Source organism: Onychostoma macrolepis, chromosome 24 (assembly GCF_012432095.1).
Source record: "Onychostoma macrolepis isolate SWU-2019 chromosome 24, ASM1243209v1, whole genome shotgun sequence".
In the NCBI taxonomy this organism is placed as follows: domain Eukaryota; kingdom Metazoa; phylum Chordata; class Actinopteri; order Cypriniformes; family Cyprinidae; genus Onychostoma; species Onychostoma macrolepis.
This window is the reverse complement of record NC_081178.1, coordinates 24,140,559-24,153,074: the sequence shown is the minus strand read 5'-3', so window position 1 is coordinate 24,153,074 and position 12,516 is coordinate 24,140,559. Positions and strand designations below refer to the sequence as shown.

Here is a 12,516-nt window from a genome sequence, read left to right as displayed (position 1 = left end):
CACATTTTCCACCAGGATTTTTTTTTTTTTTTTTAACTGAAACAAAAAATTCATAATTTTCAGACAAACCAAAGTAATTGAAATTGGGGACAATATCCCTTTAAAAAAATCCCTTACAAATGTGCAGGTTTTCACTTCAAAACATCATCATGGATTATTGTTTTGTTTGTTTTATCTGATTGGACTGTTATTCTGACGGCACCCATTCACTGCAGGGGATCCATTGGTGGGCAAGTGATGTAATGCTACATTTCTTTAAATCTGTTCAAATGAAGAAACAAACTCATCAACATCTTGTATGGCCTGAGGGAAAGATATTTTAAGCAAATTAAAAAAAAAAAAAAAAAAAAAAGCCAAAACTAATTATTAATATTTGTATTTTAGCTGTTATTCAGCAAGATTAGAGAACTGGTTTCTAAGAGAATCCATTACAACAGCAGAATCAACCAGTAGTAGTGCTGTATCTATTCATCAGACAGCCCAGGTTTCTCCACTGCCAGCTTTGACACAATGTGAAAGGCATCCAATGCCAAACCTCAGCACATTTGGGTGTGGGGGCCCATCTAATGAAGGACATATGCTGAAAATAACTTGCGTTCTCAGACGCCACTTAATCCTCTTTAATTTGCTGTAAAGAAATGAAACCCCAATAATAAAAAGAAACAGGGAGCTTTGTCGCTTCTGTGGACGCCGAGCACCATGGAGACCTCAACCATCTCCAGAAGAGGTACGGGAGTCTGTGGTTCTCATTCTCTGTACTCAGTGTACCAACCGAGCCTGATTATTCCACGTTAACCAGACTAGACAGTGTGTGTCTCGCCCTAAAACGTTTGTTTCATATCTGCATGGACCGTAACAGACATGATGTACTCCTGATTAAAACAGTGTGAAATCAAAACCACCTTTTTATGGGGGGAACATGAAAAAAGGAAGAAATCTGAAGGTTATTCCAGTGTTTTGCTTTTTTTGTTGTTTTTTGTTTTGGTGGCATGTCGAGCTCTGTGTTTGCCATTTTGTTGAATATACGATCCACTTAGACATTATGGCTCAACTAAAGGACTAGTTTTGCTTAAATGGTGAAATCGCTAGTAAATAAATGGATGACTTGGTATAAAACGAGGAGTCAAAAGTAAAAAAATCCAATGACTAAACAAGCTTTAGATGAGGTAAACCGCAAAAAAAAAAAAAAAAGAGTGTATTAGATGTTCCACTCAAATCATAATGTTCTACCGGGTCGTCCAAAAACCCAAATGGCTCAGAATTACAACAGAGATCCAAAAACACAAATGGTAATATTTTTGATGAAAGGAAGAGTATTTCAAGCATATAATGAGCATGCTCGATACTTTAACCCAGAAGAAAAACCTTTCATTATAAAAAACAGAAGAAGATCCGACGCTCTCAGGCCAAGTTTGGTCATCGTTACGCCAGCAATGGCAAATCCCATGATTCCTGACAACGCTGATGTCAACATCTGATTAATCTCCCATGTGTGGGACCTCTTTTTTTTTTGGAGCACAAGGCGAATTATGTCTCGTATCAAAGATGCTTTTAGTCTGCCAAGTCATGGTTTTAAACCTCCACGGGGATTTGCACGAGCAATCACAACGTATAGGTTACGCAGTGCCGTTTCCTGACGAAATTGGGCCAAAATAAAAAATGGGTCACTCCCAAATTGCTACTGGACTACAATTTTGCCCCCTCAGGACAGAAGCAATAAACCAAAGGATGTCAATAAATCAACTGACGGCATGCCACTGCAAGGCCCATTACAAATAAATTAGACAAGACTGCAGAACTGCTACAGCATGTGAGATACAAACCAGCCATAAATGAATGGCTTCCCTTATTCCTGATTGGGGTATCCAATTAATCACAGTTCATGTGGTGGGGCAGGAGACTGGTAATGATATTTGCTTAAAGCAAAGATTTAAAGGCTTCAACAAGAGGGCCACAGCAGACCTCTAGCATTGGATCCAACATTCCCAATCTAAGGCCTGTTTGCAGAGCTTATGCAGTTTTTTCCATGCCTATGTTAACAGGTTAGCACATTCACACACTGGATGGGGTCCGGCAATGCAATCCAGGAGCAATGCATATGCAGTCATCTATTTTTGCTGTGCTGCATGTCCTGAATTAAAGTGACAGCACATTGTTCGCTGTAAATATGAACATAGATTGACACGAAAATGTAATAATTACACCATAAATGCATATAATTAAAGTCTACTGTGTTTCACAGTCAACACATATGGCTTTTGGCTAGGTTTAATTGTTTTGCCACTTGCTTAAGCAACTTAAGATATAAATGTATCAAGAAGTACAATGCATTGAATAATAACTTAATATTTATTACAAGTATAAATGTAAATAAATGTAAAAACTGAAAACTGTAAATACTATGAAAAACTGTATTAATGTACTGTGTAAAAGACAATCACAATGCTGAAAAAGCATGTATATATATATATATATATATATATATATATATATATATATATATATATATATATATATATATATATATATATATACACACACACACACATACATACATACACACACACTTATAATGGTGTTCAGTGCACATTGTGAGACACACCTACATATTACACTTTAGGTGCGTAAAATAAGTCACTTTTCTAAAGCAAATGATGTCAAAATGATCACACTGTTGTATGATTTTAATTGTTACATTTGAGGACAAGACCTGTAAGCTGCTCACCATTTTAGATGTTTACCATGTTTCAAAATAGATACTCATCATGCAATGTTAATTTTATGTTAGATAGGACTAGGACTAACTTTTTCAGTTTTTTCACTTTGTCAAGCAGACATGGCTTCAATTTAAGAATCATTCTCTAGATACCACAGAAAGCCTAAAATAAATTCCTATCTACCATATCTATTACAGTCAACACAGAACAAATTAAGTTTTGGCCAAATGTAATTGAGGGGGAAATGATTGTCATGTTGCACACAGCGCGGAGGAACGAGGAACACAGAGACGTGGAATAACTCAAAATACAGTCTTTAATGAAATCCAAAAGGGCAAGACAAGGCAGGGCTGAGACACACAGGAACACAAGGAACGTAACGAGTAGACCAGACCAAAACTAACTGAACAGAGAGGAACTAATATACACAAGATAATTAACACACACAGCTGAACAGAATAATACTCAAACTAAACAAGGACAGGAAAAAGACCATATAAGGACACGAGAGGGCGGGAAACACACGACAGGACTGACAATGATCAGTTTGCTTCAAAGGTGCAGCTTTAATTTGATCTAATTTGTTAGACTTTTCCGGAGAATGAATGAATGAATGAATGCATGAATGAATCAATCAATCAATCAAATCAATTAATCAATCAATATACTGATATCCACAGGTTTAAGGAAACCAAAGCAGTCAGCAAAACCACAGAAGGCAAACTGATGACAATCGACTAGAGAGGCTCATCCTAAAAATCCCTGTCAAATAATAAATCAAATAGCACTTGTTGAAACTAAGCATTCCAGACTGATTTTACACTCAAGAAGAAAGTGAAAAATTAAACGATACAGGATGAGCACAGTAAATCATTCCAATTTAACTGTCCAGCATCCACAATTTAATGAGGTCTTGTGGGTTACGCCTCCAGGTCTTTATAAGCAGTGCGAGACATGGGAATTTGGCTGTGATTTGTGATCTTACAGGGAACAGCAGAAAAAAAAAAAAAAAAAAATGCAGTCTTTGAACGCAATTCACTGCTAACCACAAGAGATGCCATTGCAGTGTTTACACAATGTAACAACTAAGATCACTGCCAACATGAGAGTATTATTTGCTGAACTTATTTGAATGGTTTGAATTTCTTGCATGCTGATAGCTGCTGTAATTTAACTATACTACCTCATGTTTCTGTGTAAATAAAAGCAGACATTTCTCAGTAGTTCTGAAACAGTATTAAATCCAGATGCAATCTGTAGTAAAATATTTGATACCTAAATAATCGAACAAATGCATGGTAGTTTTTTACAAGGCTTCCGACACACAGAGAGATTTGTGCCTGTCTACAGAAATGCTGATTTCCATTTCCTTATCAAGTGTGACTTGACTGCAGGATTTATGGGTGCCTGACACGTGAAACCAATCACCAAAGCAGCCAGCGTGGTGACAGTACCCATCCGCTTCAGATTAGCGTGGCTACAGAACAATTTTCAAATAAAGTGTGGCTTCGTTTATGAGTGTGATTAAAAAAATCAGACAGTAAAGTAAACTAGCCTTTTCATAAGGCCATACAACTGAAAACATTAGGGTTTGTGTGTTAAAAGCAGGCCAGATTTAGAATACCATAGGCATGTCTACAGTACAGAAAACCTGGGCTTTTACATAGTTAACTGGAGATGTAAACATAATGAACATGTCAGCTTTTTGTTGCCGCTGTCTTCCTCCATTTATACAAACACACCCAGTTTCTGTTCGTTAATGCCCTGGACTGCATCATAAATACACAATAAAAGAGAAAATGCTGCAAAAATGTGCAATGGCACACATCTCCTCAACAAGCAGCGGTTCTTAACCAGGGAACCGGGGTCCACTAGGGGGCCTCAAGAATTTAAATTAAAAAAGGATTATTAATATGTTAAAATAATGTAAATCCAATCTAAATTAAAATGCTAAAACCATTATGATGTAAACTATTTCTCATATAAATTTCTCACATAATATGATAATATAATAAAATTAATAAAATTACATATTTAAAATAATGTTTGTTTGTTTTTTTTAACCAGGGCTTGATATTGCAAGCATTTTACCATCATTTGCAACTAAAACAGATGTGTGTGAACTGTAAAATCTACTTAAGAGCATATGTGCAAATAAAAAAAAGTCTATTAGAGAAATACTTTTATTTCATAATGATATCCCCCCCCCCCATTTTAAATTCTTATTATCCAACGAAAGGTTAGATTTTTGTGATTTTTTAAAATAAAAGATCAAAAGGATTAACAATGCAGATTAATTTTCACAGCCTTCTTTGATCATATTTACCAAGGGTGCCGATATTTTTGGCCATGACTGTATATACACAGTATATATAATTTAAAGAGGTTTTAAATTTGGGGACGGAAAAACAGGAATTGTAATACAGTCTGTAATTATTAACCTTCAAAAGACTATGATTTCATTAAAAATATGTCAGAGATGCATGTTCAATGTCAAAACAAGGTGCTGTTGCACATTCTACAGACTTTGGCTATCAGAGCTGTTTCCAACCAATAAATAACATGGATTTATGCCAAGAGATATAATAACTAAGAATATATCATAATGTTTACTTTATGGTGTTTATATGGTAATATGTTGTAAATGGTTGTATTCTATGCTTATTTTGTCTCCTCTAGTGATGGGTTGTTTTGAACGAATCTTTAATGTGACTCGGGAAGAACGAGTCATCTCGGGGAGTGATTCGTTCAGTCGCGCATGCGCAACATCCTATAGGTTCTGTTCTGGAATTACTCAAGTAGTTCACCTGTTTCGAATCTTCGGGTTTTCGAGTCGTTCGTTCATCACGTGACAGCCCTATAAACTTAACCAATGTATTCTGAGTCGGAATGAACAAAATGACTCGAAAAAAAGACTCGTTCATTTTGCTGAACGAGACTCAAAGGTGTCAAAATGATCCGAACTTCCCATCACTAGTCTCCTCATCTTTTTGAATGAGCAGCTGACAATGGTAACATTTCAAAATAAAAGTCCAAATGTATTTCTGGCTTGTTTATAATTAAAAGTCCTGAATTATGCAAAAAAGTTTTTCCCTGGTTATTACTGGTATCCGGCATTTAATTAGAAGTAAGTCCATGTAGCTCTGCATAGGCTTCCTCGGCACAGGACGGAAACACTAAGAACATTGTTTGTCATATTTAATGAATAGCTTTTACTGTTCATTACAGTTAAGTAATAAACAGTTTAAGTTTATATAGTTGTAATAATAAAAATGAATAATGGTTAATTTAATCTGGTTTCCAGTATTTAATTCAATACGCCTACTTTTTGATGGGGAAAAATAAAAAATAAAAACAAGCAACTTTGTCATAATTACAGCAGAAATCATGGAAATAGCTTATACCGGGGAGTTTTTTCATATTGCAAATATTGTGTTCACCTGTTATAGAGCAATAGATGAGCTGAGGGGCCACTTTACTCAACTCCTCGTACCCAAGTCCCATCTCATTCAGCTTCCCGGGCAAGTAATTCTCCACCAGAACATCACAGACTTTGGCAAGCTGACAAAAGAGACAACACAGTGCGAGAGACAAGGTGTTCAAGCCAAAATATATCCAACAACAAATGCAATGTTAATGCATCAAAGAATAAAAACACTAAGTGTCGAACTTTCACCTCAGTTACAAGTTCGGTCCCCTTTGGATCTTTAAGATTAACAGCAATGCTCTGCGAGAAAGAAATCATAATTACAATAGCAAAAATCATGATCTCATGTATTTTCAAAGTTGAAAATTGATAAAATACGAATAAAATGGAGCATACCTTTTTGTTCCTGTTCACACTCAGAAAATAAGCGCTCTCTTCGCCCACAAACGGAGGGCCCCATGCTCTTGTGTCGTCTCCTGAGCCTATCACACATTCAATACAGTTCACCAGAGTTCATCGGTCAGAAAAACTACAGCACTGTTTAGATCTAACAAAGAATCATTTTTACAGGAACTGGCAACACAAAGCGTGTAAATATGATAAATGTCATTATAGTGCAGCCATTTAACATGGAAACAGCATTACCTACCTCAAAATATTTGCTTTAGGAGGCATGCTTGGTCAAATAACAGTTTAATATATACATGCAAGAAAACTTAATAAATGGGTATTTTTTTTTATTATTTTAGAGCTTGAAAGCCCCAGTCCTAATTCACTTTCAGTATATTGAAAACAGTGGCAAAGAAGAAGTAACTTCCTTCGGTGAGGAAATTACGGCAGAATTTGCATTTTGGGATGTATCCTAATCCTTGAAATGATGCCAACATCTTAAACTAGAATTCATGCAATATATGTCATGCAAAGATGTTTACTATTTACATGAACCTTACCTGGTCGCTCAACTTTGATCACCTCAGCTCCCAAATCTCCCAATATCATAGTAGCAAAAGGTCCAGCCAGAACCCTGCATTGCACATCATGTAAGTTAGTCATGTTTTTTTTTAAGCAGGTATGATTTTTGTGTATATAGTGATTGAGAAGCATGTTATAAACGCACAGCTACTACCTTGTCAGATCTAAGACTTTAACGCCATCTAGTGGTCTGATCTGACCTTCACCTGTATTCATGGAGAAACGAGTTTGCATTATTATTAACAATAAATTAGGTAATTAAACGAAATCTAGAATTTCTCATTGATAAATAAATAAATAAATAAAAATGAAAAAACATCTATACAGCAACTAAATAATCCTGGTTTATGCAGTTCAAGAGAGCTCATCCCTGGAACAATGTCCAGCTTGATTATATGATTAACAAAAGCTTGAAATCATACGTTATCTGGCTTGTCAAAGGGCAAACGGGTTAAAAAATAACTGATCCTTCAAGAATTCAGTTTACAAAAAAATTATAATAATAATAAACACTAAAAAATACAAAAAAAGTACAACTGTTTACTATATATTTGTCTTTTTCTTTTAAAATACAGGTGTTAAATAGGTCTGCATACAAGTACCACAACATAAACAAGCAGGTGTGCAAAAAAAAATTAAAATTAAATTGGTATCACTTCCACCACGTAAACGCATACCTGTGCATACACCTATTCACACCATAAAATAAAGTACTAATATAAAGCACGCAATCGTAAAATTAATTTAGAGGACTACGACGTTCCTGTACACACTGATGGTATGATCACAAACCGAGTCATGTGTCTAAACGCTTTAAAACACAGCTGCTACCTTCCAGTTTGGCAGTGAATGGTCGTCTTATATTCACACACTTCGTCTTATTCGGTTGTAGAAATTGTGATGTTCTGCTTAGATAAGATAAAACTCTCATAAGAGCGCTTCCCGACATGTTGACTTGACGTTACGTACGCAACGTCTATAAAAGCCCCGCCTCCGCGCGTTAATTTCAAATCAAACTTTGAGAAGAATTCACGAGAAATCTTTTAAATCTCTGCAAATGATCAAAAGCGGTTAGTTCGGCACATAAAGCGGCGTTCATGACAGAAATCATTAGTAACTGTTGCGGTGAGACACGCGAGTCTTCCTGCGAGGGGCGCTCATCGGCCTTAAAACCGGGTCGCATTCATTTTTCTCTTCGATTGTGTTTAAAAAAAATTTAAATCTTAAAAAGATTTGTTTAAATCTAAGAATTATAGTCATTTTACCTGAGGTACAAATGAAAATCCACCCTAGAAGTCTGTAGAAAATAATAAATAGAAAATAAAATGGCATTTCCTGTAATCACAAACGACTGTTCTTTGGTTAATATGTTACAGCGATTAGAAAAGTAACATGTATCACATGACCACGCAGCTAGACTGAGGACTTTAATGAATTATGTTTTATATATATATATATATATATATATTTAACTTTGATTATAACTTTGTTGTCAAATTAAATAAACAGAAAATAACAATAAAAAAAAAAGAAAGATATTATCCAGGGAATAACTTTTATTTTTTTAATTTTAAAAGGGATTTTTCGTACCTTTCAGAGTCTCCAAATATTTAATTAGGTCAGTTTTAAATAGTATGGTGTTCGGTTAATTGTTTGCATTTTTGTTTGTGTATGTTATGTGTGTGTGTATATATATATATATATATATATATATATATATATATATATATACATATATGTGTGTGTGTGTGTGTGTGTGTGTGTGTGTGTGTGTGTGGATAGATAGATAGATAGATAGATAGATAGATAGATAGATAGATAGATAGATAGATAGATAGATAGATAGATAGATAGATAGATAGATAGATAGATAGATAGATAGATAGATAGATAGGCCTACTGGAATCTTATAATAATTATAAAACATCGACAGTCACACTTAAATAATTATCTCAACGTACAATACCATTGTTATACAAGTTTAAAAAATAAAATAATTTTAAAAAAATTTAATCTCATATTCAGTATTCTTATTGTTCCAAATAATAGGATCGAAGTTATATTTATAACCCTATTAATAGAATCTGTTTGTGAAAATAAGATCAGAACCTTGTTTACATCAAAAATCTAAACCTCTAAACTTTTCAAAAAGCAGGATGATATTCCATATTTATTTTTTTATCCACTTATTTTTAAATATGCAGTTAGCAGTATTGAAATCAAGTACATTTAGACCCCTTCTTCAATTGGATTGCATAGAATAAATTGTGTTGTCTGTTCTGATTGGCATAAATTGGTACATAACACCCATGTTAACTGATATGCACTGTCCTTGATAAATAAAAATAAATAAATAAACAGTTTTTTTATTATTATTACACATACATTCATATAAAATATGTACAAACTATTTCTAAAAAAATAAATAAAAATTTAAACAGTTACAAATATTCCATTAAATATATGAATATACATAAATGCTTTTAAGTCGTCTGGTCCCAGCTGTTGATGTCTGATTTTGTTTGCCATGCAACTGCTTTTTTTCAGGAAGTGACTGATCCACACCTGCATTTTCCTGTTGATGAAAAATACATAATGTAAAACTGAGCAGATTTAATGAGTGATTCTTAGAGAAAATCTAGATATATTGCTCTTACCACTTTAATATTAAAGGCTGGGTCTATAAATTGAAAAGAATATGATACTCATACATACAATTTTAAAGGGTTAGTTCACCCAAAAATGAAAATTAGCCTGTGTTTTACTCACCCTTGAGGCATCCTAGGTGTATATGGCTTTCTTCTTTCAGACGAATCCAATCGGAGTTATATTAAAAACTGTCTTCCAAGTGTGAGGACTGCAGTGGGCAGGTGCTTCTGATCAACAGTCCACAAGTCATCAAATAAAGTGCGTGCATCCGTAATAAAACGTGCCTCACATGGTTTCGGGGCGTGAATAAAGGCCTCCTGCAGCGAATCCATGCGTTTTTGTAAGAAAAATATCCATATTTCAAACGTAATAAACACTTTTCTCTCACTTCTGCTGACTGTCGTACGCGGAAGCTGTTAAATATCGATTAAATACTGATTAAAATTCAGATGCCCAAACTTCGTGTACAGAACAGAGTGTACTCACATTCACTCGCTGACTTGCTACAAAATGCAGGATGCCTCTCATATTTACAGACCCACCGAACATTCTAAGGAATGCAGCAATCATAATGACGCTACTCACTAGTATTCTGATACTTTTCTCGTTAATTTTAATGTATTTATGTGTGTTGTAATAAAGTCCCTAATTAACTGTAATTTAAAAAAAAAAAAAAAGCAATAGAATTTGTGCTGTCATGCATAGTCTGAAATAGACAGTCAATCAGGAAATAAAATGCATGCATCGTAACCTATTCAGAGAATAAGTGAAGCTTTATTTCCAGTTTAATACAATATATTCCAGCATACAACAGAGGCCTGTATTGTAATATTTATTGTATATTCTAATCAGTTTGTGCTCAGGGACAGGGGCAGGGGCTCAAATGTAAAATAGGGGCAATGTAAAAAAAAAAATTGTAAATAAATCATTTTTGTAACAATATACGTTGAAAAGCTTGAGGTCGGTATTTATTTATTTTTAACAAATATTTGCTAAATTGGTAGAAACAGTTATAGTAAAGATTGATATTGTTAGAAAACATCTCTATTTTGAATAAATGTTGTTCTTTTTATTTATTTTTATTTATCAATGAACCCCAAAAAAGTATCACGGGTCCCGAAAAAGATAAAATAAATAAAAAATAAAATAAATAAATAAACAAATAAAAATTTAAAAAGCAGCACAGTTGTTTCCAATATTGATAATAAATCAGCATATTAGAATGATTTCTGAAGGATCATGCACTGAAGACTGGAGTAATGATGCTGAAAATTCAACTTCGATCACAGAAATAAATTATATTTTAAAGTATATTAAAATAGATCAACATTCTTTTAAATTGTAATAATATTTCACAATATTACAGTTTTTTCTGTATTTTTGATCAAATAAATGCAGGCTTGATGAGCATGAGACACTTTCATAATGCTGCATAATTATCAAAAATGGTAAGATGATAAAGTCCTTTCACGTCACCATTTCGCCAGCCTACACTTCACATAATAGGCCTGTAGGTGGCACTTGGGCTTAAATAACTATGATAGTTTCATCAAATAGTGAACGGTGCATCATACATAAATGTAAGTGAATTGTATACTGATTACCATTACTGCGACTTTTGGTGCTGCGGTTTTGTAGTCATTTAGCATCAATTTACCCAGCGATGTAATTTGATATATAAAATGAGACAAACCACAGATCCAGATCGCTCCACAAATAAGCTCGTCTGTCCCATTTTCAACCGATTTATCAACAAGAACGGAAAATAACCGCTCCACTTCACATTATTGTCCAATGAAATGTGAACTTCTTGTGCCAGATCATGATTGGCTGGTGTATTATACATGATAAACGGGCATTGATGAATTATGTAATATTCTAAAATATATAATATATGGATTTTTTATTAAATCGACACACTAACTTTGATTATTGATGAAAAATGTTTAAAATATTGTTTGGTTTATTTTCTCCTTCCGTCGACCCATAGGCAATCACTGAGAGAACCATATATGGCTCGAGAGCCTCGGTTTCTGAACAGACTGGAATATCAGTCGAGCAAAACACACGCATCCCATAACTACGCCTCAGATTGACAGATATGTAAAAATAAACAGGAATTTTCTGACTTTTGAGCGATTAGTTACCATTTTGTACACATTGCCATGTTAATTATAATTCAAATGCATTTTGTTTTATTGACTACAATAGCATTGCTATTTGTCTGAGAGGGGCACTTTTGAATAATTTTGAAAAAAAGGCAGGGGTTTGAGCCCCCAAAGCACGCCAATTTCTTAATGTATATATTTCTTAATATATATTACATAAAAATTTAAAAGTTGTTTATAATTTCAAACCTTCCAAGAAACTTTTTTATTTTATTAACACTATCAGAAAGATACACATAAACAGAGCAAGAACATGTGGAGGATTTCAAGAAACTTACATATAAATGCTGTAATGCACCTATATATAACTTATGTAAGGGATAATGCACAGTCAGCATATATGTATATATATCTGCACTGGCATAGGGGAACAGAAATATAATTCTACATATTTATAATAATAAATATCTAGAATGATTTAATATATTAATTATTTATGAATCAAAATGAAAGCACAACTAAACTCTGACCAGTAGGTGGCATGAGACACCAATCAGTTTGTATCTTTGTATGTAAAAAATTGCATGACTAACTTTTAAGACTAGTCTAAGTAGTTTATGCAACTGGCCACAGCACTTTTCGT

General features: G+C 33.9%; 1 protein-coding gene across 12 annotated transcripts in view; it reads right to left on the bottom strand.

The window, feature by feature from the left end:
- The window catches only part of sugct (succinyl-CoA:glutarate-CoA transferase), a 138,083-nt gene extending 129,828 nt beyond the window's left edge, over window positions 1-8,255 (bottom strand). For all 12 annotated transcript variants that reach the window (XR_009269044.1, XR_009269043.1, XR_009269046.1 and 9 more), the window contains exons 1-6: window positions 7,948-8,255; window positions 7,271-7,322; window positions 7,095-7,168; window positions 6,541-6,626; window positions 6,394-6,444; window positions 6,158-6,278 (exon numbers count right to left, since the gene is read on the bottom strand). Coding sequence is in view for 8 of the 12 variants with exons in the window: in XM_058765240.1 (XP_058621223.1) it covers window positions 6,158-6,278; window positions 6,394-6,444; window positions 6,541-6,626; window positions 7,095-7,168; window positions 7,271-7,322; window positions 7,948-8,065 (502 nt within the window). In the remaining 4 variants the exon portion in view is untranslated. The remainder of the gene's footprint in view (window positions 1-6,157; window positions 6,279-6,393; window positions 6,445-6,540; window positions 6,627-7,094; window positions 7,169-7,270; window positions 7,323-7,947) is intronic.
- Window positions 8,256-12,516: the final 4,261 nt, after the last annotated feature.